Source organism: Delphinus delphis, chromosome 6, assembly GCF_949987515.2.
Source record: "Delphinus delphis chromosome 6, mDelDel1.2, whole genome shotgun sequence".
In the NCBI taxonomy this organism is placed as follows: Eukaryota; Metazoa; Chordata; class Mammalia; order Artiodactyla; family Delphinidae; genus Delphinus; species Delphinus delphis.
In genome coordinates, this window is record NC_082688.1 from 56457325 (window position 1) to 56485298 (window position 27974).

Genomic DNA, 27974 nt, shown 5'->3' on the forward strand with positions numbered 1-27974 from the left:
TGAGTTTTAATAAGTTTTAACATAGGACATATGTTGATACTTAGTGGAAGGAGAGTTATTTCATTTGTTCCTACTATATGTTTGCTAGGTTGGCACATCATACAGATTTGTCACCTACTCTCAATATACTGCAAAGTATGTTACTTTATAAAAGAAGCTGAGGCTGGGACAGGTTAAGTAACTTGTTCAAGGTTACATCTAGTAGGTGATAAGCAAGGGCTTAAACTGAGGTTTATCTGCAGAGCTTGTGTGTTTTCCACAGAACATACAAAGTGCTACAGCTAGCTATGGTAATTTCTCAAGTATTTGCTCTTGGTACTGTTTTATTTTTTAATGATTTTTTCTTGCCTCTCATACTTGGGTTTTTTTTGTTTGTTTGGGTTTTTATCAAATACTTGGACATGAAAGACTCTTCTCTAAATGTGGCTACAGGCATATCTTGGAGATAATACGGGTTTGGCTCCAGACGACCACAAAAAAGAATATCAGTAAAGAAGTCAAACAAGTTTTTTGTTTTCCAGTGCATACAAAAATTACATTTACACTATACTATAGCCTATTAAGTGTACAACAGCATAATTTCTTTTAAAAGTGTACATACCTTAATTTTAAAATGCTTTATTAAAAAATAACCATCTAAGCCTTCAGCAAGTCGTGATCTTTTTGCTGGTGGGAGGTCTTGCATGCGTGTTGATGACTGCTGGCTGATCCAGGATGGTGGTGGCTGTGGCAGTTTCTTAAATAAGACAACAGTGAAACTTTGTCATAGATTGACTCTTCCTTTTACAAACAAGTTTTCTGTAGCATACAAGGCTGTTGGATAGCATTTTACTAACAGTAGAACTTGTTTCAAAATCGGAGTTGAGTCCTCAAACCCCACCACTGCTTTATCAACTAAGTTTATACAGTATTCTAAATCCTTTGCTGTTTCAACAATCTTTACAGCATCTTCAGCAGGAGTAGCTTCCATCTCAAGAAACTACTTTCTTTGCTCATTCATAAGAAGCAACTCCTTATCCATTCAAGTTTTACCATGAGATTACAGCAATTCACCCACATCTTCAGGATCCACTTCTAATTCTAGCTCTCTTGCTATTTCCATCACATTGAAGTCCTGAACCCCTCAAAGTCATCCATGAGGGTTGGAATCAATGTATTCTAAATCCTATTAATGTTGATATTTTGACCTCTTCCCATGAATCACAAATGTCCTTAATGGCATCGAGAACGGTCAATTTTTTCCAGAAGGTTTTCAGTCAGCTTTGCTGAGATCCATCAGAGGAATCACTATGGTAGCTATAGCCTTACAAAATGTATACTAATGAATAGTAGCAAAAACATAAGCTTTAAGGTCAAGGTGTCTTCAAATCCTAGTTTTACATTTTATTAACTTTCATTTGGAGCAAGTTAACTTGTCAGAGCCTTAAATTCTTATCCTGTAAAATATGATTTATTAATTATTAAGGTTAGTTAGACAAGCCTAACTAAAGGAGCCTTGCATAATACCTGGTATATGGGTATTAACTTCAGTACATACTAACCCCCACCCCTACCCCATGTGATACCATCCGTCAGAGTTCTGTTGGATACCTTAAGTGGTCTTAGACCCTCAGGAAGAGCTAGCTTGATTAGGTAATGATCTTGTATTAGTAATGTCTGTTTTTTTTCTTTTTAAAGAGTTTTTAAAAAGTTGAAGGGATGTCTCTTGGTTGTTGCTCCTGAAAGGGCTTTGACCTTTAGACGAATTCCCTCAGCATTTTTAGGACAGGATTTTTTTTTTTTTAAACCCAATTTCTTAGGTAACTCTAAATTTCTCTGGTATACCTGTCTTCTAATACCGTTTTCCTTTTGTTAGATTGTATGGCTTAGTTCTGGATCATCCACTAGAGTTGACTACATACATTTTGCATGTTTATAGCTCTGTTCTCTTTATATTTTCTTTGTTCTTTGAGGTACTAAATAATGCATTTGCTAGTGACTTGCTGTTGGTGGAACTTATCTCCATTTTGTATAGGTAGGTTCACTAGATTCTTTCCTTTGTACATGTGCGTAAGTCCCTCGTTTTCGAGTTTTATTTTCTGTTTAATACTGTGTTTTCTGGTTGGACTGACTGTAAATTATCTGTAGGATTCTGAAGAAATTAATGGAACAAATTAATATCACAGTCATAATACTTCAGAGTTCTGGCTTTTTGTTAGTGACTTTTTTTTTTTTTTTTTTTTTTTTTTGCGGTACGCGGGCCTCTCACTGTTGTGGCCTCTCCCGTTGCGGAGCACAGGCTCTGGACACGCAGGCTCAGCGGCCATGGCTCACGGGCCCAGCTGCTCTGCAGCATGTGGGATCCTCCCAGACCGGGGCACGAACCCGTGTCCCCTGCATTGGCAGGCGGACTCTCAACTACTGTGCCACCAGGGAAGACCTGTTAGTGACATTCTTAATGAATGACATGCCAGAATAACTCTTGGGTACACAAGAATTATATTTTAAAAGTCTAATATAGATATGGGTAAGGAATAGTTAAAGAAAATACCTATTTCATTGAAGGATATTGGGAGGAAAGTTAATTTTCGTATTAGTAAATAACAGATTTGACAGTATAATCCAAAAAGAATAGTTTCGTTCTAATCTTTCAAATTACTTTAAACATGAATATCTGCAAATATTAACTATGATAACCCTCAAAATAACTTGAGTTATATTAATGTTTTTGAAGCAGTAGATGAAATTACGCTTCATTAACTAATTTTAAACTTTTTTTTAGGTAAATGAATTGGTGGATGCCAGAGATGTCGCCCTTGGTGCTTGGTTTGAAGCACGTATACATAGTGTTACTAGAGCTTCTGATGGACACTCACGTGGCAAAACTCCACTGAAGAATGGCAGTTCTTATAAAAGGACTAATGGAAATATAAATCATAATTCCAAAGAGAACACAAATAAATTGGACAATGTACCCTCTACGTCTAACTCAGATTCTGTTGCTGCTGATGAAGACGTAATTTATCATATCGAGTATGATGAGTAAGTGCTCATGCTATTGAGGACTTCATTCATGTTTTTGTTTGTAGAAGCAAAAAAATCTTCTATCTCAAGATTGTTTTCAAATAATAGTCTTTCAGAAGAAATCATCTAGGGGTCATGTTCGGTCTAGTACCATTTGTTTTTGTTTGTTTAGTGGTTGTAATATAATAAGAGCTCCTCAACATTTAGCATCTGGCTCCTAAGTGGTTTGTTGTTTTGGGTATCCTAATACCTGGCTTAATTTAATATGTAAGGGTTTCTCTTTGTCTGGTCCTCTATTAGGGTTTTTGCTATGTATTTTAATAATATTCTAGAAAGTATATAACAGTGTGTAATGTAATAGCATTCATTCATTTATTTATTTATCTTGGCCACGCCGTGGGGCATGTGGGATCCTAGTTCCCCAACCAGGATCGAACCCACGCCCCCTGCAGTGGAAGTGCGGAGTCTCAACCATCAGACAGCCAGGGAAATCCCTGTAATAGCCTTTAGAATGAGGTTGAAATATTTTCTAAAAGCTATTATTGGGATAATTCACATAAAATTTATACATTTAAAGGGTACAATTCACTGTTTTTAATATATTCATAGGATTGTGCATTATCACACACTACTCTTAGAACATTTTTATTTTCCCCCCAAAAAACTATATGCCCGGCAATCACTTCCCAATCCCCCTCTCCCAACAAAAAAATTTTTTTTGAATTTTATTTAATTTATTTTTTTTTATACAGCAGGTTCTTATTAGTCATCCATTTTATACAACAAAATGTTTTTAAATGTTCATGTGAAAACAGTATTAAGAACTTGCTTTGAGGGCTTAGACTTTAACACTGAATTATTTTCCTTACCTATTTTCAAAATCCTAGTACAAAAGTTACTATGGGGAAAGATTTAATGTTTATTCAACACTAAATGATCTTTGTCTTCATTCAAGTGATATTTTAATATGTATAGAAAGTATGAAACCAAATCGTTATCAGGTGTGAGATCCTAAAATGGTTTTGATTTTTCTTAGCAAAAATGGTATAAAAGACTGGTGTCAACTCAGATTTCCAGGATACCTGGAAAGGGGTCAAAAGTAGATCCCTTTCATCTTTTCTGATACTTCTTATGGTTTTAGTTAACTTGCCAACGTGGCTTATTTCAAATGTGCAGTCATACTGTTTTTTACCATAGTAGATGATAATAGAAGCAACAACTAGCATGGGTATTAATATCTTGGATTGGCCAGGACTGGCAATATTGGTAAATCGAGCCTGGGATAGAAAGGGATTGGAGTTGATGTGTTAATAGTAACCAGTGTCTGGGTTTATGAATACCATGGCAAAGAGGCAAGAGTGGAGGATTTAAGCTATCTGTATATCGGCTGTCAACAAGTGGAGTTCTTGATTTGCTTCAAGTTTTTATTCTATTTCTTGGAGAAAACAAGAAATAACTCAGAAACCTGCTACCTGGGACCTGATTCTGGCCAATAAAGGAGTTATTATTTGCCCCCCCCCCCAAGAAAAATTGTATAGAATGGCACAGTGTAGAAATAGGGTAAGAAGCTTTAAACACTAAGTAAACTAAGGCTTATTAAATTTTTTACAGTTTTAGGGGCTCTTAGTTGGTTTTGGAATAAGACTTTCCAAGGGATAGACCTGAGTTTGGTACAATGTTAGAACATAAATCACAGTATCTTAGCGTTTATTTGGTTATTTTTTAATGAAGAAGTTTGTCTTGATTAGAATGAATGTTGGTCTAAACCCAACATGCATGAGAAGACTAAAATTATCTGTCCAAAATAATTTTACATGATGGAATTGTTTCAGTGTTGGCAACTTAAAGATATGGTAGCTGAACTTTCTTTGAGACGTAAGATATCAGAAGCTTAGTAAATGTCATTCATATCTTCAAAAAGAGAAAAGGACTATACAGAGTAAAGTATGAAATAAATAAAATAGTTGAGTTTCTGGATAAGAGTCCCAGATAACAAAAGGCTGTTATAAGCATCTAGAAAAAATCATGATCCCATATGGATGTGATAAAGAATCCTGTTAAAGTTTCTTTCGTCACGGTTATCAGAAAAGTTAAAAACTATAGTCAAGTTCATGTTAATTTCAATAACTTATTAAACAAGTTCTCACATTCTTGGACGGAGGATGCATTGAAGACAGATTGTGGAGTATATGGCTTAGCAGTAGTAATAGATTCTTATTGAGTAGTAAGCTCCAACTTAGTTAATAGAATGTAGCTATCAAATAGTTACACTGTAGGATGTTTTATTAGAAGTAAGATATCTAGAACAAGACTGGTGGTGCTACCGTTTTACTGGCCTGGTTATTCTCTACTTGGAATATTGTTTTCCATCTTCGTACTTTAAGAATAATACCAACAGGACATGGTGCATCTTTAGAGTAGAGGTCAAAATGTAAAATCAACATGAAGAATAGCTAAAAGAACTAAGTATTTACATTGAAAAGACTGGGATCAAGATAGCTTTCATATTTTAAAAGCTCTGGGTGAAAGTTCTGTACAACATAGAAGGTAGGTTTCAGGATAACATAAACTTCCTACCAGTCAAATCTCTAAAGATAGAGAATGGTCTGCACTGAGAAGGAGACAAAAACAAGCGTTGGCTATCTTCAACCTTAGACAGGGGGAGTTACTAGAAATGTTACATTGCAAAGGGAAATAAAGTTAGAGGTCATTAATCCAATCACTCTAATTTTTACTTCCAAAACAGTATTTGTCAGACAATTTTTTTGTACTTAATAGACTTTAAGTACATAAGGCTGCCATCCCATTCCATTTATGATTCTAAATCTGTCATTTCTCTCAATGAATTAACTTCATTTTTCTCATAAAGTTGAAAGTAATCTGCTTAATTGTCTCCAAACTCTGAGTGCAGCAGTGCGAGTGCGTTTTGAACAGCCTGTCATTTAGCCAGTGCAGAGAGGTATTGTACATGGGACCAAGGAAACCTGTTCAAGGAATTCTTCTGGGATTTGCAGTGTTTGTCAGTTTAAAATGGCACTGTTCAAAGGTTACTTTTGTAGTGACCTACAGGTCCTAATATATTAACCAGGCTAAATGAATTCTCAGTCTTTGAAATGAATTTCATTAAAAGCATTGCTGTCTCAGAACAAGATTAAGTAGGTATACTACTCTGCATCTTCAATCCCCACTCCAGTCAGCATAGTTAAAACAATTTTTAATCTGTGAGAAGTGATACGTATTCAAATTTATAATGTTACTTATTAGGTAGATGTGTTCCACAAAACAACACTCCCAAAAGCCAAATCTAGTAGTTGACATTGTTCTAGAATCTTAGTGAAATCATTTGTTTGCTAACCTTATTCCATTTTTCCTCTCAAAATTATGGATAGAAATATTCTGAGTGCATAAAAAGCAGGTTATGTTAAGAGATCTGTTTGAAATGTTTTAAGGTTTAAGAGTTTTACTGTTTTCAGGGGTCCCTTTTCTATAGATTCCTTGATGAATATAGACTGAATTGAGAGCTTCCTACTGCAAATAATATAAAGCAAAATTGTGGAGTTAACATCGAAGTGCCTGCTACAAAGAACATATATGTGGGTTTGTTCTGTTTTGTTTTTTCATGATGGCTATTCTGTACTATTCATCTGTCATCACCCTTGCCTTAGCAAGGGCTGTGTATTTTTAGAATTAAACCAATCCAGTAAGTACTTTGGGAGAAAGAGCTAGCAGTACAAATATTAAATCTAGACTTTAGAGATTTAGATTCCAACGGATTCTTAAATCTTCTGTAAAGTTTTAACTTCTTAAAAGCAGCTTTATTAAGGTATAATTCACATAGCATTCAATTCGCCCATTTAAAGTGTAAAATTCAATGTTTTTTTTTAGTATATTAACAGAACTGTGCAACAGTCACCACAATCTAATTTAGAACATTTTGGTCTTCCACAAACCCCTTACCCATTAGCAGTCACTCCCTGTTTCCCTACCCCCACCAGCCCTTCCCCCAACCCCTCTCAGCCATAGGCAATCGGGAATCTTCTGACTCTGGATTTACCTATTCTGGACATTGCATATAAGTGGAATCCTATAACATGTGGTCTTTTGTGACTGGCTTTTTTCACTTAGCATAATGTTTCAAGGTTCATCCATGTTGGAGCTTATATCAGTACCATATTCCTTTATTGTCAAATAATGCTCCATATTACCACTGTTTATTTATCAGTTTATGGACACTGGTGTTTTCTACTTTTTGCTGCTAGGAACCTTCATGTACTATTTTTTTTGTGTAGGCATTTGTTTTAGTTTTTTGGCATGTATGTGGCAGCAAGATTGCTGGGTTGTATGGCAGTTATGTTTAACCTTGGGAAGAACTACCAGACTTGTTTCCAAAGTGGCTGCACCATTTTACATTCCCATGAGTTGTGTATGAGGGTTCCAATTTCTCCACACCCTCACCAAAACTTTGATTAGAACCATCCTATAGTATAAGAGGTATAATTAACCTACAACATTATGTTAGCTACAGGTGTACAGCATAGTGATTCAATATTTCTATACATCACAAAATGATCACACCACTAAAGTGTGTTTATTGGAGAATGACTATGCCTGCTTGAAACTTTTGTTTTTAGTGGTATTTTGGGCAGAAAACAAAAGGGAAGGGGATTCAGAAATGAGCAAATGTCAAGGTAATATAGGCAATTATAAACCCGTGGAGTGGTTAAATGGTCAATTAAAGAAAAAGAACATCAAATTTTCCCTTATTTCATAGTAAGCTTGTACTGTATATTTCCATAGCTTTCTTAAAGATGTCTTTATTCCCATTAGTTACTTTCTGTAGTTACGTAAGGTTTAAAAATTTTAAGGGTCCTGAACATCTAAATTCACAAATCTGTGACTGCAGTCTTGTGAGAGTAGAGATCCTGAAGCTAATTGTGGTGATGAGCCATGATCTTGACTTATAGGGAAGTAGACTGGGAAAGGGGCAATCATTGCCTTAGTGTTTCTGGTAGGTTAATATGTCTATAGCATAGCTTACAGCAATTTAATTACATTAACTCTCATGTGCCAGACTCTGAGCTAACTTCTTACATGAATGCTCATGTAATCTTTACAATAACTATAATGTTAGTTACATTAACTTCCATATGAAGAGACCAAGGCTTACTTACATAACTTGCCAGAGGTAACATCTGTTAAATTGTCTGACTCCAGAGCTTAAGGGTTAACCAATATGCATTATTGCCATTCTGCCTTAAACATGGTACATGTAATTGGTAATAGCCTACATAACTTCAAAGGTCAACCATTTTGTATGACCTAAAGACTTGCTTTAGACTTGGCCTGGGTTTTAAAGCAGACAGCACTCATACAACTTTGAGTTAAACCCTGGGTATGTAAGCAACTGAGGCCACACTACTGAATTTAATCTTTACTCATCATTTGGCTGCTTTATGAACAGATAAAGGCTTAATTCCTTACCCTGCTTCTGTACTAAGAAACATCTGTTCTTAGTGGATTTGGTTTAGATTCCTCTTAATTAGACTAGCGGTTCTCAACCCTAGCTACACATTAGTTGTCTAGGAAGCTTTAAAAATATCAGTGCCTAGGACCCACCTCCATAACTTCTTGTATGATTGATCTTTGGGACCTCAGGGGATTGCTGTCTCAAAAGTTCCTCTGTGATTCTAATGTGTAGCCATGGTTGAGAACCACTGCCTTAGACTAGCGGTTCTCAAAGTATAGTCCTGTCCAGGAACATCAACATTACTTGTTAGAAATCCAAGTTCTTGTACTTACTACAGATGTAATGAATCGCTGTCTGAAGGTGGCCCTGCAGTCTGTGTTTTAATAAGTCCTCTGGGTGGTTAATATGTATACTCAAGTTTAAGAACCACTCACTGATTGCCTTTTGTACAGCCTTATCAGTTGCTACTAAGAACCAATATGGGGGAAAGGGGTTGATATGACAATTTAAACATAGTAAATACATTAAAGGCTGGAGATGATATACAATACCTGAGGAATCTGAGTATTCATCTTTATTTTAGTACCTGTATAGGTGGCTTATGGCTTGTTGATTTTTCCATTTCGTTTCCATATACATAAAGGATTAGTTAAGTCTTTTTCTAAAAGAAATTATATTTCATTCCAGCTAAATGATCTGTATCATTTAAATGAGGGACCATTTTCCACTATGCAGTCTTTATCTGTACCTTGGCTAACATAGAAAGCAGTATCCATCATGTGTTTGTGGAGAATTTATCTTTTATGATGTATTGGTACATTCTTTTTTTTCCTTTTTAACCAATTGAAATATTCTGTTTTGAGTTTTGTGGCAATTTTAGTATATTATCATTCACATAATGTTTCTTTTGACTTGATAATTTCTCTGAATTCCCCAAACTTGCACTTCCTCTTAAGAACTCAAACCCCAACCCAGACCATATAAAAGGAAAGGTTAACATGGGAGTAGTAGTTGCAGAATTAGCTCCAGAACCACTGTTTAAAAACTATTCTTTATTTCTTCTGTCTGCTCCATCAACCGTTAAGTATTGGTAAATTCTTGAGTGGGGGAAAATACTCTGTAGTAGTTGAATATTCTGAGATCTAGTTCTGGCTTTCCTTTGAATTAGCCTCTTAAATGCATCAAGTCAGTCGTTCTAAGACAAGCCTTCTGAATTGGACTTAGGGTTAAACTAGATCTCAGAATCTCCCCATATACCTTCTTCTAAGTATTCAACAGGTACATTTACAGGTCAGTTAAAAGTGAATTTGGGAATACTAGTCTTGTTAGTGACTTGCTTTTTTAAATTGCTTTATTAAATTTAGTGTTCTAATTTAGAGACCTTGATTTATAAATTGGAGCTGATTTCTATAAAGAGAAGTGTAAGCTAGAAAACACATAGTAGTTTGAACAAGGAAGTATATATATAAAGAGGGAAAATGCTTATGAAAGTTATTTTATTTCTGTATCATATCGTAGTGAATTGTCTATGGCTAGGCAAAGTTGAAATCTTTAAACATGAGAGAGTTTTCATAGTGACATGAAAACTACTTATATAATCTCTCATGCTCCATATTGTTCACATTTCAAATAGAAATGTCAGTTTACCTCAGAAACAAACTCTTTTTGTTTTGACTTTTTAGTAAATTATTCTGAAGTACGCTTTTTAAAGCATGGTTCAATAATTCTCTTGTTAAAACAACACTATGTGCCAGGCACTATACAAGTACTTTTCCTGGATTATCTCATGTAATCCTCATTAAACAATCAATGAAGTGGATACTTTTCTAAGTGTAAAGAGGGAATAACTGAGACTTAGAGAAGTTAATATACCTAGTATTGAATAGGTGATAAGTGGTAGACTGAGATTCAGAAGAGCACATACTTAGAACCACTCTACCATACTACCTCTCATTTTGAGAGAAGCATGCTTATAAAATACCTTAATGTATAAATAAGTATATATAAAATATTATAAAGCAGTTACGTTTGCATATTTAAAAAATTTCTATCATTCTCTCCAGTTATCTGTCACAGAGCAGAAACCTTAAATCAGTAAACACCTGTGTGCCTTTTTCTGTAAGGAAAATGCATAGCTCGCTAGTATTCAAAGGATTTTTAAACCAAATAGGTTAAACTGCTGCTTTTAACAGCGTGTCAAGGTTCTACCACGAGATTGAGATCAAATGGAAATGTCATAGCATCACTTAGAACTTGGAGGGTAACTTACGCTAGGCTACAATTAAAAGCTCTTCTGGCGAACGTCTTAGGATAATGTTGTCATTGCTGCCAGCATTCTCTTAAGATTTTTTGAGCTATTCTAAGCTTGTGGTGCATGCTTTTGAGTATTCTTAATTATGGCTACTGCAAATAGAAGTCAGTGAGCCAATTCTGAAAAAAATCAAGTGGTATTTTTAGATAAAAGTTGCTGTTCTATAAAGTAACAAAACTGATTTTCTTGAATGTATTGATGTGATCTATTTCTAAAGGAATCCCAAAAATGTTTTAATGATGTCTGGGTTTTCATGGGAGAAAAGGAGTAAGATTTAAAAAAATCAGATCAGAGTGTCATGTTGATCTTGAGTAGGGAGCTATAAATGAGAGGTTTAGTTTCAGAACCCTGGTGCAGTGACCAGTCTCCCCCATTGTTTTTTGGTTGTTACTGACATGTTTGCCAAAGACTTAGAATATTTCCTCTTTCTATGACTTGCAGTGTTCTAAATGGATGATAATCAAAAGGAGGGCAGAAGAAGTTAGATCTTTGACTTTATTGTTGCTCTTCTCTTGTGTTAAAAGATCACTTGGTGCTTAGAAAAATGACTACAGGTATCAGTTAAAATGACTACAGATTATCAATTGATGTCACCTTTTCAAATTTATACATTAGTGTTTCTCAAAACGATGGTCAGCAACACTGCTGATTCACCCAGGTACGGTATTTATAATGCAGATTACTGGGGGATACCAGATCCCACCCCCACTCCCTGCATTGGGTGGGCCTGGGGTAGAGCCCAGGAATCCGCTTTTCAGAAAGCAGCCAGGAGCCTATTAAGTATACAGAGCATTGGTTCTCTTATAGGCTGTATAGTTTTAGTCATTAGAATCAGAATTTGCTTTGAATTCTAGGTCTTTGGTTGAGTTTTTTGCTTTGTTTTCTTTGAACTCATTCACCTTTAATTTCCTCATCTGTAAATACCTACTTGACCATGTTCTTTTTTTCCCCTAATAACCTTGAAAAGTATCCAGTAATAATAGTCAAATTTTCTGCTTTTCATTTATTAATAAAGCCAGGTTATTTTGGTAAGTACTCTTAAATAATTTATCTTTGGCATAGGTATCTTTTAACCTGATTACATTGTTTCCTCTATTAAAACAGTTATACACCATTGTTAACATGTTGTACAAGTGAGATATATTTCCATGTAATATGTAAAGTCCTACTGTAAGCAGTTTTAAGTAAGTTATTTTTGTCTGTGAGTAAGCTTTACATTTAAGGTGTGAAACTGAGTAAGGTCATCTGTTAGATTAAGAAATGCTTTCTTTTTGCATGTAGTATGACATTAAAGATTTGCTAAACTAGAACATGCCTCCAGGTGAATGTTGTCCTTATTTAAGCATTTTAACACCAGGAAGCCATGTTTTGAAGGAAGGTTTCAGTGATAGTGCTTTGCTTAATACTGTTTGAGTCTTCTAAAATGCTTAGTTAGCTTACAAGTCACCTAAGGAAATGTACTTTTACTATTTTATAACAAACCTGTTTTAAAAATTGTGCTTAATCAATTTCCCTGAAATTTAATTCCCCAGGTTTTACTCAATGATTTGTTAATTGAAAACACAATTGGTTTTTGCTAAAATGTCGCATAGTTCAGGATAATCAAAAGCATGTACTCTGAAGGATATCTCTAAAAGACATCTAAAGAGTATTTGGAGCAATGAAAATGTTACTGGGAAAAACAAGCTTAAGGATATTTAAGGCTTATCTGAGAATGTAGACTTTATAACACCAAAGTGTTTCTAAATTCTCAAAGATGCAGAGTAGCTAACTAGAATAAACTTATACCTGTATTTGGGGTAATACCTTGACTTCAGGTTCTAAGAACAGAAGGTCATGTAGAATAAGAGAAAAAAAGGACCCTAGTCTTATCCTTCCATAGCTGTATGTTGGCTCTTGGCACAGTGTAGTCAGCTTCAGTATGTTCCTTCTTCTCTGCTTCCGGTCTTTGGGGATATCTTGAGCCCTGTTTTAGAAGTTTTTCAAGCTTCTAACACTTCCCAAAATGTTTCAGTCTCCTGCAGTTTTCACCAGTGCAAATGCTGGAAGAAGTCAGCACTTGGACCAATTTGTAGAATTTGCAGTGGTTATCTTCAGCCGTACATTAGACTTCATGGGAGGCAGGGAATGCTGTGTTGGAGGCTGCCTATACTTAAAAAGACTTTCTCTTGTGTACTTGTATAAGTAACTGGAGCTAACTACAAGTTTCTTCGTTTTAAGAAATCCAAAAACATAATCTTTAAAACGCCTTTTTCTTATTATCTCTGTATAGAATTCTTTGTTCCCACTTAACTACCATAAAACACAGTGGTCACAGTTTATTACATTTTATTAAGAGCTTTAGTTATACAAAAGATTTTTCTATTTAATGAGTTGCATGTTTCCAAACATCTGTAGGCCTGGTATATCCCAAACACCCTAAAGTTTGAACGTGGTATCTGCTTCTCAATGAAAACTTGCTATTTTGTAGTGTTAAGTTCTGTGATAGAAAAATGTACAACTAGCTTTTAGAGTAAAGTTCTGAGATTATAAGGTAGAGAAGATACTTCTGTATTCCTGAAGGAGAGCCACAGGATACCAAGGATAAGGAGGTACAAAATACAGGGTTACCTAAGGGTAGATTAGTATGGCTGGAGTGTAGGAGATACGTGGTGAGTAGTAAGAAATGAAACTAAAGGTGAATAAAGATTTCAAGTTAAACATGGCAGATTAAGTTGCATGTTTGTCTTCACTCCTTCTTACACCCTCCTAGAAGACAGTAAAAGAATAAATGCGTAAACCCCCGAGGACAAAAAATATGATAGAAGTAAGACACAGAAGAGAAAGCAACAAAATTTTGGAAGGTAAGAAGCTAATGGGTAAATGATGCGTAACTTAGGCCAGAAAAAGCTGAAACCTAAGGATAAGCCAACAACAAGCAAGTAAATTGACATCGAAGAACCTTTGGAAGGTTCAGACCTTGGATTTACCAGGCACTTTGGACGTAGGCATATGGAATAAAACTGAGGAGAAGAGGATTGGTTTATTTATATGAAAGAGCATTTTAATCACTTCTACCCCACTCAAGGCTTAAATCAAGAAAGAGGAAAACATGGTATTCAGGAAATAGGATTCAACACAGGAAGTAATGAAAGGAGATCCCAGCATGACAGCTGTGGAACAGGTCTAAGCCTGAAGAGCAAGTTTTCCAGATTAGAATAGGACAGAGGTCTCTAGAAGATGTTTTGCAACCCAGAACACTAGTAGAGTACCTGAAATGTCTGAACGTAGAAGAGTTTTAACACCTGTGGCAGAATGGGGATAATTAATATGTACATGGAAAATTAAGCAAGTAGCAACCAAAAAGAAGGGTTAAGTACTCAACAGAAAACAAAGTTGTGAAGGAAAGGAGTTATAATTAAAGCATACTTCATTAGTTAGCTATGAACACTTATTTAGTCAACATGTAAAAAAAAAATTGTAAAAAATACTGATTTTTACGAACAACTTGGTTTGTATAACATGCTTAAGAGCAAGAAATTTTGTCAATCCCTGCAAGATTATAAGTCCTAGAGCCAGGTGATCAGAGTTTGAGTCATGTCTCTGCTTCTTACTCCTGTCCAAGTAAGTTAACTTCTGTGCCATATCTGTAAAACGGGGATAGAATAGTGCCTCCCTCTATCCTAAGAGGTAAATACGTTAACACTTAGAGCAGTGCCTTGTGTTAGTAATTATAAGGAAGAAGAGATAGAGGCAAATGAGCTGTACATCAGGGATGGGTAGAATAACAGTTGGAAGTAAAAAGCAATGTGTAAGCATGTTACTTTAAAATATGCTGGAAAATAAAAGAAATAGCTAAAAGTTAAACAGTTGCATCGGGGGAATAGAAATCAGTGTGGTGGACTGGGGCAGGAGGCTGCGTGTCCTCGCTGTAAGCCTTGAATGTTAACTTAGAGTTTTGTACTCTTGTGGGAAAACTTCAAAAAGTGGGAAGAGCCTTTTGTTTGGATTTTAACTTGAAGCACAGAGCATTTTATTTTTTATTGTAGAAATCTTTAAACTTATGCAGAGGTTGAGAGAAAGAACTCATCACCTAGCTTCAATCATTATGAACTCCTGGCCAATCTTGTTTAATCCGTACCAGCATCCCCAAGCACCACCACTGGATTATTTTGAAGCAAGTCCCAAATCTTAAGTTTTTTCAACCAGAAATAGCCTTAGCAGTTGTGGTGGGCACAGTGCTCAGATCTTCAAGACAGAACTTGCTGACCTGCAAGGAATGAATGCAGTTAACTGATAACTTTTAGCCACAGCACTTTTGATATCTGTGACAGTGTTTGAGCCAAAGCCACACTCTTTCTTGGCATCCTCCAGCTGGTGACTAAGTGTGGCAGCAGTTCTAGGGCCTGGCAATTATGCCCAACATTGCTCCAGAGCTCACGATTGGATTGGCGAAGATTTTGTTTGTATCACACTCTCATGTTTCTCTTTCTCAACCCTCTTTTTCTCTCCTTTCAAAGTGAAAGACAGCATCGTGGTCTAAGGGCTATTGCTTCCTAGTCCTACTCTTTCTATTTTTCGTAGGTTCATCCTGATCTTGACATCTTTTTTCTCAGTTGAATACTCTAAAAGGATTCTTTTTAAAGTGTGCAGAAGACAGCTAACATCAGGCCAGAGACTTACTACTCTTGTTTTTTGTTTGTTTGTTTGTTTGTTTTTTGCGGTATGTGGGCCTCTCACTGTTGTGGCCTCTCCCGTTGCGGAGCACAGGCTCCGGACGCGCAGGGTCAACGGCCATGGCTCACGGGCCGAGCCGGTCTGCGGCATGTGGGATCTTCCTGGACCGGGACACGAACCCGTGTCCCCTGCATCGGCAGGTGGACTCTCAACCACTGCGCCACCAGGGAAGCCTGATTTACTACTCTTTAAAAGGTCTGTTTGTGGTTGACCTTTGGCTGGTGTTGGGGAACTTAACTTTCAGGAGGATTCTCATCATTCCTTGATAAAAATGGTTCACTCTGCACAAACTCTGCAAAAAAATATATTATTTATGCCGAACACCTGCTTCTGGGAGTCTGGAATTTTGGTATGTGCTAGACATTGAGTGCTGATGTGATGAATCCCTAATAAAACTCTTGAGCATTCTTCACTGTATACCCCTGGTAGTAACATTACACACATGTTGTCGTATTCTGGACATATTAAGCACATTTTGTGTGACTACTGGGAGCGGACTCCTTGAGCTTGCACCTGGTTTCCTCTAGACTTGATTCCATGTGCCTTTTTCCTTTGCTGAATTTGCTTTGTATCCTTTCATTGTAGTAAATCATAGCCATGGGAAGAACTATGTGCTCTCCTGTGAGAATGAGTCACTGATCCTGGGATGGGGACCCTAAAGCATTAAAAAAAAAAATCCACACGAAATTTACAATAATTCCTTAAAGTCAAATAACCAGTCAATGTTCAGACTGACTTATTTTTCAAAAATATACTTGGGATTTACAGATAAGGATCAAGATTAAGATCCACCCATTGCATGTAGTTGATAGGTTAAGTCTCAACCTACAGGTTTCCCCTATTCTTTCTTCCTTGCTATTTATTTGTACAAGTGACAGTTTATTCAGTTTTCCCACAGTCTGAACTTTACTGATGACATTTCTGTAGTGGTATTTAACATGTTCCTCTGTTACTGTTAGTTTCCTGAAAGTTTATACAGTCTTCCCTTGGTATCCATGGGGGATTGGTTCCAGGACCTCCACGCATACCAAAATCCATGGACGCTCAAGTCCCTTATATAAAATGGCATATTTGCATATAACCTATGCATATCCTCTTGTATACTTTAAATCATGTCAGATTACTTATAATACCTAATACAATGTAAATGCTATATAAATAGTTGCTTGAGCTTGGCAAATTGAACTGCCTTTTGGAACTTTCTGGAATTTTTTTCTGAATATTTTCAGTCAGTGGTTGGTTGACTCTGGATGCAGAACCCATGAGTATGGAGGGACGACTGTACTTAGAGGCTTGATTGTTTTAAATTTCCTTATTTGTTAAAACTAGTTTAGAGATGGTATTTATTTACCTATTACATGGCATTGGGAGGCACATAATACCTGCTTCTTTCTTTTTTTGTTGTAAGATTTGGGTGTTGTCTGCCTGATACATCCATTGTGAAATTTGCTGCCAGCTTTTGCTAGTTTTAGTAACCATTAATCTTTACCTACAGCCACTATTTTATGAAATGTAGTAAAAATAGTGATACCTCATTCTCTCCTTCATTTATTAGCTATAATTTTTTCATAAGGAGCATTCCTCAACAAGCAGTTGGTTATATACAAAAGGTAGGATAAACTATTGATTCTTGAACTTTTTCAGTGTTCAGAATGAATAAATTCCCTAGCATCCTCCAGAGGTTGGTCAGTGAGATTTTTACTAAGTCTCATTATGAACTAATGGATTTTAATACTTGTTTTACTCTAACTCAGTTCTTTTTGGTGCCCAGATTGTCTCGTCTCTGGCCTGTGGAGGCTCCTTCAGGTTGAACCTGACATAATGAGGGTTTCTTTGCATTCAGGTACAATAGGAAGTCCCAAGCTCTTCTATTTCCTGCCCAGGCCTGGATTCAGCCATTTCTTTAAGGAGCCCTAGTTCTTTTTGTAAGAGCGTATAGTCAGCTGTTCATTGATACTTGTTTTGATCATGTTTCTAGGTCATAACATTGGAAACAGCTAGGAAATGTTTGTATTGATATTTCCAATTAATTTTAGAGTTGAGGGATTATCATTTAATATCCTTAATCTCTTATTTTTTCTCTTACCTTGAAAATCACGGTTTCTATTAATGTCACCACTGACTTGTTTTATTCTACTCATATGATGGTTTCAGACTAACAGTACCAATATTGCAAACAATATGATTAGTGAAAAGTTGGTATGTTTTTTACTTTGTCCTTAGTAAATGGATATAACCCCACTAATAATGTATAGTTAGTGTATTTTCAAGTCATTTGTAATGGTATTTCTCAGTAGTTAAGGCACTTTTTTAATTTTGCTTTTGGTTTTTAGGGATTTCTCACATTTTGTAAATTCTGTTTTTATAATCAAGTGAAACATTAAACGATCCTATAGGTAAAACTTCAAAACAAGTACATTAAGAAAAAGTGTCCATCTTGGTTCCTTCTATCCTATTTCTTACCTCTTTTTGTAGTAACTAAATGAGTTTTTGTTTATCCTTCTGTCTCAAAATTATGTATGTGTGATTATTTGTATACTCACAAATACATACTACACACTTATATATGTACATGTACAAGTACATATTTCCACACACACTCATTAGGTAGAAAGCACACATAAATGCTGTTTGCATCTTGGTCTTTTTTTTAGTTAATGTCTCTCCATAGCAGATGTCATATTCCTTTTTACAGGAGAATAATATTCCATTATATAATTGTATCATATAGTAAGTAGTTTCCTATTATGGACATTTGATTGTTTCTAGTCTTGCTGTTACAGATAGTGCAGCTATAAATAGCCTTGTGTATGTGTCTTTTCCTGGGGTTTTATGTCACTTAACGTTTGGGATACATTCCTAGAAGTGGAATTCCTGGATCAAAAGGTAAATATGTAGGCAATTTTGCTGTGTATTGCCAAATTCCCCTCTACAAGGAGACAGTACCACTTTGTATTCCTATCAGCAATGTAAGAATGCCTGTTTTCCCACAGCCTATGAACAAATTGTTATCAGGTGTCACAAAATGTTTTAAGCAGACCTGTGTTTTAGAATCTTTGGCAAAAGTATAATGAAGTCTAAGGTGTAATCCTAAAGACAGGGAGTTGTGTTAGCCTTGACAGTAGTCTCAGAGAAATGCAGGCCTTCACTAAGGGTACAGTTCCATTAAATAAGTGTTAACAGTATATAGCATAAGGAGGACTTAGTAACTGGATGGAGGAATTGGGAATAACTCCAGTTTCTGGGAGTATGAAAATTTAGAGAATATTGAGCATCAGCAGATTATGGGATGGGGGAATTTCTTAAATTTGAGGTGCTCCTGAGGCATACGTGTTAGAGATGTAGTTGGATATGTGAATCTGAAGAGAGAATTTTGGGTTAGAACAGAGCTTCTGAGTCATCACTCCATGTGATGTTAAGATATGTGTAGATGAAGATGCCCAAGAAAAGAATAATAGTGATATTTGAGTCTGGGCGTGTTCTTGACTTTGGTAAAAGTAGTTTTTGGGTCCCTTCTATATCTTTTTATACAGCAACTGACATCAGCTCTGGGTAGCATTAGAAAAAGTATACTTCACTTTCATGACTTTTACACACTTACTGTATACATAAAGATGATGTATTCATATGTTCTAATTCTTTAATTCTGAAATCATACTTAGTTTCAGGGCAAACAGCTTAAATTCCTTTGCTCTGATGTAGGCAATGATTTATTTTAACTCATCTCCAATAAACATGATTTTAAAAGTTTGTTACAAATATTTCCATTCATGGTATCTAATTTTGGCAATCATAGGTAAGTGGAGAGCTTTTTACCAGTGAAATACGCTTTTTTACTGTGTTAATCATACAGGGATATATGATAATGTCATGATGTAAAAATCACAATACAGCTGAGAAAAGGATCTCATCTAAAAGAATAGTTTTCTATCCTTTATGGCCTTAAGAATATTTAGTCAGGAAACAAATTCACAACTTTAGATTTACAAAAGCCCTAAAATACCTAGTTACAAGTCTTCTCCATTTTAGTTCTCAGAACAGCCATATGAGGTAGTTACCATTAGGTACGTTTTACACATGAGAGGTAGTCATATGTAAACTAAACACATGTAAAACAGCGAAGTTTAGTAACTTTCCCAAGGATACACGGTAGTAGGAAGCTAAAATGGAATTTAAACCCAGGCAGGTTGAAAATAGAACATATTTTGAGTGAAGAGACCAGTATGATAAAGGATTCAAAACCTTATGTAAGTTGAAGGAAATTCACTTGAAATGTTTTATACTTAGAAGATAGAGGAGGGCAGGGTGACAGACTTAGACTGTCAAGGATTAGGTCTTTCGTGGAGAGAGTATATAGATTTCTTCATGGCACTTAAGCTATGGAACTCATTCTGTGTTTATCTTTGATCCAGTATCAAGTATATTTTCTTTCCTATGTCAGAGCTATGTGAAGACAGAATGGTTTTTCTTAGGGTTAAAGCTGGCCTCTCATCACTTACCATCCGAGCAGAGGTTGCATGGTTATTTGGGAGGCTTGTGGTAAAGGGGAATTATAGTACTGAGAGGGTAAATGGACCAGATCGTTTCTGAGGCCGCTTGCTAATCCTGAGAATTTTCTTTCCCCAATTAACTAAAAGTTGAAGAAACTTGATTAAAATTCTACCCAGGGTTAATATCCATTTATTATAAATGAGTTAGATATACTGTGAGGGTCCTAGGCCTGTATAGTGCTTGTTTGATTTGGAAGAGCCAAGGCTAGCTGCTAGAGCTGCTTCCAACTTCAGGCCCACTTTAATTTTGAGTAGGCCACTCAGTTGGTTAAAGGTTAATGGTTTCTTCCCTTAGTTTTCTACATTGTTAATGCTGTCACAGAACCGTACGATATTTAACTATTCTTGTGTTTCTGCAGCACAGTAGCTTATCAAACTTGAGTATGCTTGAGAATTTCTGAGAAGATTTGTGAAAATAGATCACTGGGCCTCACTCCCGGCGTTTCTGAGTCAGATCAGAAGTGGAGCCTAAGAGTCTGCATTTATAGCATGTTCACAGATGGAACCACCGGTTTGAGAACCACTGCTATAGTAGTTTGGCCTTTCCCAGTAGATTGAGTTTTCCAAGAGCAGGAACCAGATATTACTCATTTCTTTTAGCAAGCAATACATAAAGGCAACAGATCTTAATTTTATAGAAACCATTGTGGACTGTTACATTGCCGTTTTGGGCCTATGGATACCAGATGTTAGGCCAAAAAGTGAGGAACCTTGTAAAGCTTTAAGTTTGGGTCAGGTTTAGGTTTGTTAAGTTTACATTTAGAAATTCAAGTAAGATCAAGATTCTGCTAGATTTTTCACATGGTTCTACTTTCTGATACATACAAAATTCCAGGATTTTTTGCTCTTGTTTTTTCATTTTGCCATTACTAGGCAGCTAGCTACATGTAAGAACTGAAATCTTATCTTTCTCTTTCTGGAAAAATGGAGGCCATTGAAAATGTACTAGGTTTATGTTCTTATTATGCGTAAAGCAAATTGCAGAACTTGATGAACTGGTTCCAAGTTCAGGAGGAGGTCAGCATCTAGTCTTATTAAAGTAATTTTTAAACATGGGTTAAGAAAATGTGGAAAAGAAGAACTTGGGTTTTTTACTTACCCTACTCTTTATTCCCTATCACCACCACCATCCCTAAGCTAGCAAAGAATGACTTACTAAGATTTTAGCAAGACTCGTTTATTCTGGCAGTTAAAATTAGGAATAAATATCATTTACTTTAAGTGCCATTAAGAATAATATGATTAGGTTTTTATACATGTTGCATATAATTTTAGTCTTCCTTGGTGATAATCATAAGCAGTGTTCTGTGATTCTTTTTTCTCTATTCTCAGATATCCGGAAAGTGGTACTGTAGAAATAAATGTCAAGGATCTTCGACCACGAGCTAGAACCACTTTGAAATGGAATGAACTAAATGTCGGTGATGTGGTCATGGTTAATTACAATGTAGAAAGTCCTAGTAATAGAGGATTTTGGTTTGATGCAGAAATTACCACACTGAAGACGATCTCAAGGACCAAAAAGGAACTTCGTGTGACTGTTTTCTTGGGGTAAGATTCTCTTCACTGATGCTATTTAATTACTGAATTGAGTGTAATTTTTAGGTATTAAGCACACGTTCTTTAGTAAAAAGAAAAAAAAAAGATGGAATCTATGAAAGATGGAAATTTCCATAGAAGAAAACTTAATAAATTCTTGAGAATTTTTTATTAAGAATGGCCCTTAAATCTCCATTGCTACTTTAAGGCTGGAGGTATTATTTGAAAGCACCTTGGAAATAATTGAATATCTTATTAGAGAAATTCTTGCCTACCCCACAGGATTCTCCTAGGTTAAACCAATAATATACAAAAGCATTTCAATAGCTATGGTTGCTATGAGGATCTATGTTGATACAACACCAGTGAATGTCTACCTAGGCAGCTGTCTGCTGGACTTGCAAGGTAGCAAAAATTTTCTTTTATAGTAATTTAAGAACTTAAAACAAGCTTAATGAAGACAATTCAAAATGTAAAATGTCACCCAAGATTTCACATTACTCAGATATTTCCATTGTTAATTCTTTAAGAAATACTTTTAGATGTTTCCTTCAGGTGATAAAGTACTATGCATTGTTTCAAAGCTACCTTTTTACACTTGGGGAAATAGTAAACATCGTTTTGTGTTCAGTTCTTCTGAATGAAGTGTATTGGATAAATAGTCACTAATTTACTTTTTTAAAAAGCCTGTTAAAAGTATTTCCAGTTCTTATTACAATGTTTAAGTAAGCAACTTTGTGTATACGTTTTTGTGCATTTCTTTTCTTTAGAATGAATTATTAGAAGTACATTTGTTGTGTTGAGCATTGGGGATACTAGAAAGACCCTGACAGTTTTCTTTTACTTAAGGGAAGCAGCCAAACTAACATTCTTGTCAAGTTCTGGTTAACTGATTATATATATTATGTATTATATATATAATGGACATATATTATCCTATCTGTTATAACATGGAGGTGACAAATCTAAGATCAAGCATCTGCTTATGATTAATAATATAAAGCAGGGGTTGGTAAACTATGTCCCACTGGCTACCTGTTTTATGAAAATAAAGTTTTGTTGGAACACAGTGATCCCCATTTATGTATTGGCCATGGCTGGTTTTGTGTGTGTGTGCTCAACAGCATTGTTGAGTGGTTGCACATGAGGCTTACAGAATCTTGAACTACTTACTCTCTGACCCTTCATGGGAAAAGTTTGCTGACTCCTAAGATAAAGAAAAAGAATATTGTGAGCTTATCTTTTAGAAAACAGTTTCAGAAATTTGTACAAACACAAGTGTGATTCTATTGCCAGGCTAAGGACGTAACAATTAACAGAGTTCTAAGCAACTTGAAATTCTGATATGAATGCATATCATGAAGGAAAGGAGAAAGCATCTACATAAATTAGTTATCTAGGGACTCTTATAATGTTCTTGAGTGTAGGAAGTGGAAAGAAGCATGTTTACACAATGGGAAGAGATAACAGTACTCATAACATTGAGCTAAAAAAGCTTGCTATTTAAAACATGTTTTCCTGAGTAATTATGAGATACAGTTAGAATGGAGCATTCTGGCTTTAGGGACTAGAACTAAGATTGAGTGGAAATAATCGATAGGCAAATATTGGCTCATGAGAAAACGATTATATGATGGCTATCCCAAAGTAAAACACACTGTCCTATAAAGGATTATGTTTGCTGTCATTTAGGTTTTTACTAGACATGTTAGGGATACAAGAGTCAAAAAGGAGTCACTGTGGCTTGTGGATGGGAATTTTTTTTCATTGTTAGAAATCTTTTCCCTTCACTGGAAAGAATGGATAAATAACCAAAGGGAAAGTATAAATATATTCTGCTGTTGATAGTTTGGGGCTGTTACAAGCAGTGCTGCCATGACATGATACCTCTCTCCTGGTGCTTATGTGTGTTAGTTTCTGTAGGATGTGTCTTGTCTAGAAGTAGAATTGCTGGCTTGTAGAAGTTGTGCATCTTTAACTTTAATAGATAGGACCAAATATTTAAGTGGTTGTACCAGATTGCACTTCCACAGTAGTATGAGAGTTCCCATTGCTCTGCATTCTTAACCACACTTACTTTTGTCAGGCTTGAGTTTTTGCTAGTCAGGTGGGTATATAATAGTATTCCATTGTGGCTTTGATTTACATTTCCCTGACTATTAATGAGATTGAGAACCGTTATGTTTATTGGCAATTTGGATATATCTTGTAAGGATCCTGTTTCAAATATTGGTGTGTGTTGTTGTAGCTAATTAGGTAGTCTGTCTCATTGATTTTTAGGAGTTCTAGAGAACTCCTAAAGTAGAGTAGAGACTTGACCATTTCAGTTACATGTGGAGAAAATGTCTACTCCAATTCTGTGGCTTATCTTTTTTCCCTATGTTTGAGTAGTAGTCGTAATTTTAAGGGGTTGAATTTCTCAAAAATTTTCCCTAATGCTTATACTTTTTGTGTCTTGCTTTAAGAAACCTACTGGGGGTTGGTCAGGGTTGGGGATAGGTGAGGGTGGTCAAAAGGTACAAACTTCCAGTTATATGATATATAAGTTCAAGGGATGTAATATACAGCATGGCAACTATAGTTAACAATACTGTACTGTATATTTGAAAGCTGCTTAGAGAGTAGATCTTTAAAGTTTTCATCACAAGGGAAAAAATACTGTAAATGTGAGGTGATGGATGTTAACTAAACTTTTTGTGGTAATCATTGTCAATATATACACATATCAAATCATTATGTTGTATACCTTGAACTTATACAATGGTATGTCAATTATATCTCAATAAAACATAGAGTGGGGTGGAGGGGAGAAACTTTACTCAGAAAACATAAAGATATTCTCCATTATTACCTTATAAAAGCTTAATATTTACCTGTTTTAGATCTTTAATCCACTTGAAGTAGGTCTTTTTGTACAGTGTGAGGTAAGGGTTAGACTTAATACATATGAATAATCATTTTTCCTGGTATCATTTATTGAAAAACCCATTTTCCCCTCATTGATCTTCAATATCACCTCATCACATATCTTTTTGTGTGTGTGTGTGTGTGTGTGGTATGCGGACCTCTCACTATTGTGGCCTCTCCCATTGCGGAGCACAGGCTCCGGACGCGCAGGCCCAGCAGCCATGGCTCACGGGCCCAGCCGCTCCGCGGCATGTGGGAACTTCCCAGACCGGGGCACAAACCCTTGTCCCCTGCATCGGCAGGTGGACTCTCAACCACTGTGCCTCCAAGGAAGCCCCACATATCTTTATATTTGATGCATCCATCTGGTCTCTATTCTGTATCATTGGTCTGTTTTGAGTGTCCTTATATAAGTTCCATGCTTTCATAATATGACAGAGCAGGTCTTCTACCTTGTGCTTCAATAGTTCTTCTCTGTTCTTAGCTCTGTGTAATTTCATTCGCGTTTTCCAGTCATTTTGGTAATTTCTACATAAAAACCATTGGGAATTTGATAGGTACTCCATTAAATGTAATCCATGGGTGTGATTTCTCTCCATTTACTTAGGTCTTTATTATGATTTTGTCATGTTTTTATTAGGTGGAACCATATGAAATGTTTTTATAGATTCAAAATATTTGAATGTTGGCCATTATATGGTTCAGCCTGATATAATTCTCTCCAGAGGTCTGATCTTATGTGTCTGTTATCCTTATTTAACCTCAGATACCACTTGTTATTATAAATCCTTTTTAAATTTCATTTTTCTCTTTGTTACTGGTATATAAGTAACCTTTGATTTTGGATCCATTAGCCTTACTAGAGTTAATAATTTTAATTCACATGTAGATTGTTTCAGGATTTTTATAATTGTAATCTGTGAATTATGACATTTTTGTGTTGTAGTTTTCCTTTGATTGCTAACTTTTGTCTTCATTCACCAGTTGCCTGTTAGTACATTGCTGAAAGGAGGTGGTGAGAGCAGGCATCTTTTTTTTCTCCTGATATCTCTTTGAAAGTTTTACCAATAATTATAATGTTTGACGGGTATTTTGTAGGTATGCTTTCCTGGATTTGGTTTGACAATATTTTGTATAGGATTTTTGCATTTAGGTTAATGAGTGAAATTTGTGTATTAACTTTCCTATCTTAGCTATCCTTTCCAAATTACGTTGGTTTTATAAAATTATCGTGTGCTGTAATATTTTTCTATTTTATGGTAGAGTTTTGTGTCCTTTGCTTGAATGTTAAAACTTCTCAGTAAAGTCCTTTGGGGCTGAGTTTTCTTTGTGAGAAGGTTTTTTGATTTCTGTAATGATTATAGAACTATTCAGATTTTCTATTCTTGAAATAGGATTTAATTTTCTAGGAACCTATTTTAATTTTAGTTTATTGTCATAAGTTTGGATAGCCTCATCTTTAACCTGTATAGTCTTTGTTAATGTTGTTCCCTTTTTCATTCCTGAGTTTAGTTTGTGATTTAATCTCACCAAAGGTTTATCAATTTTACTCTACATTTACAAAGAACTAACCTTCATCTTTGATACTCTCTATTGTATTGAAAGTGCAATGGAAGAAGCAAATAGAGGACATGATTTTTAATCTGCCTCCGAGATTTGATAAGGGAACTGGGAGTTAAAGTTCATGCTTGTTCCTAATTTTTAGTTTGTGAGTAGCAAAAAGTGAATATGCTTAAACTGTCTAATTCTAGTTAACAAATTCTTTTTGATTAACAACGTTGTGTTAGTTTCAGGTGTACAGCAAAGTGATTCAGTTATACATATACAAGTATCTATTCTCTTTCAAATTCTTTTCCCATTTAGGTTATTGCAGATTATTGAGCAGAGTGCCCTGTGCTATATAGTAGGTCCTTGCTGGTTATCTGTTTTAAATATAGCAGCATGTACATGTCAATCCCAAACTCCCAATCTATCCCTCCCTCCACCCTTCCCCCCTGGGAAGTTCATTCTCTAAGTCTGTGAGTCTATTTCTGTTTTGTAAATAAGTTCATTTGTATCATTTTTTTTTAGATTCCACATATAAGTGATATCATTTGATATTTGTGTTATACTTCACTTAGTATGATAATCTCCAGGTCCATCCATGTTACTGCAAATGGCATTATTTCATTCTTTTTAATGGCTGAGTAATATTCCATTGTATATATGTACCACATCTTCTTTATCCACTCCTCTGTCAATGGACATTTAGATTGCTTCCATGTTTTGGCTATTGTAAACAGCACTGTAATGAACATTGGGGTGCATGTATCCTTTTGGACCATGGTTTTCTCCAGATATGTGTCCAGGAGTGGGATTGCTGGATCATATGGTAGCTCTATTTTCAGTTTTTTAAGGAACCTCCATACTGTTCTCCATAGTGGCTGTACCAATTTACATTCCCACCAGCAGTGTAGGGTGCTCCACACCCTCTCCAGCATTTATTGTTTGTAAAGTTTTTGATGTTGGCCATTCTGACTGGTATGAGGTGATACCTCATTATAGTTTTGATTTGCATTTCTCTAATAAGTAGCAATATTGAGCATCTTTTCATGTGCCTCTTGGCCATCTGTATGTCTTTGGAGAAATGTCTGTTCAGTTCCTCTGCCCATTTTTTGATTGGGTTGTTTGTTTTTTGATATTGAGCTGCATGAGCTGTTTGTAAATTTTGTAGAGTAATCCCTTGGCCGTCAAATTATTTGCAAATATTTTCTCCCATTCTGGGAGTTGTCTTTTCATTTTGTTTATGGTTTCTTGGCTATGCAAAAGCTTTTGAGTTTAGTTAGGTCCCATTTGTTTATTTTTGCTTTCATTTCCATTACTCTAGGAGACAGATTAAAAAAGATCTTGCTGCAATTTATCACAAAGAGTGTTCTGCCTACGTTTTCCTCGAGTTTTATAGTATCTGGTCTTACACTTAGGTCTTTAATCCATTTTGCATTTATTTTTGTGTATGGTGTTAAAGAATGTTCTAATTTCATGTTTTTACATGCAGCTGACCAGTTTTCCCGGCACCATTTACTGAAGAGACTGTCTTTTCTCCATTGTATGTTCTTGCCCCCTTTGTCATAGATTAATTGACCGTAGGTGCATGGGTTTGTTTCTGGGCTTTCTATCCTGTTCCATTGTTCTATATTTCTGTTTTTGTGCCAATACCATTACTGTTTTGTTGACTATAGCTTTGCAGTATAGTCTGAAGTCAGGGAGCCTGATTCCTCCAGCTCCATTTTTCTTTCTCAAGATTGCTTTGGCTATTCGGGGTTTTTTGTATCTCCATACAAATTTAAAATTTTTTTTGTTCTAGTTCTATGGAAATGCCATTGGTAATTTGATAGAGATTGCATTGAATCTGTAGATTGCCTTGGGTAGTATAGTCATTTTGACAATATTGATTCTTCCAATCCAAGAACATGATATATCTCTCCATCTGTTTGTCATCTTC

The 27974-nt window shown here is 35.7% G+C and overlaps 1 protein-coding gene across 1 annotated transcript in view; it reads left to right on the forward strand.

The window, feature by feature from the left end:
- UHRF2 (ubiquitin like with PHD and ring finger domains 2) overlaps positions 1-27974 on the forward strand; it is a 74110-nt gene that overhangs the window by 11836 nt on the left and 34300 nt on the right. Inside the window, exons 3-4 of the mRNA XM_060015347.1 lie at positions 2762-3021; positions 21380-21598. Coding sequence (XP_059871330.1) covers positions 2762-3021; positions 21380-21598 — 479 coding nt within the window. The remainder of the gene's footprint in view (positions 1-2761; positions 3022-21379; positions 21599-27974) is intronic.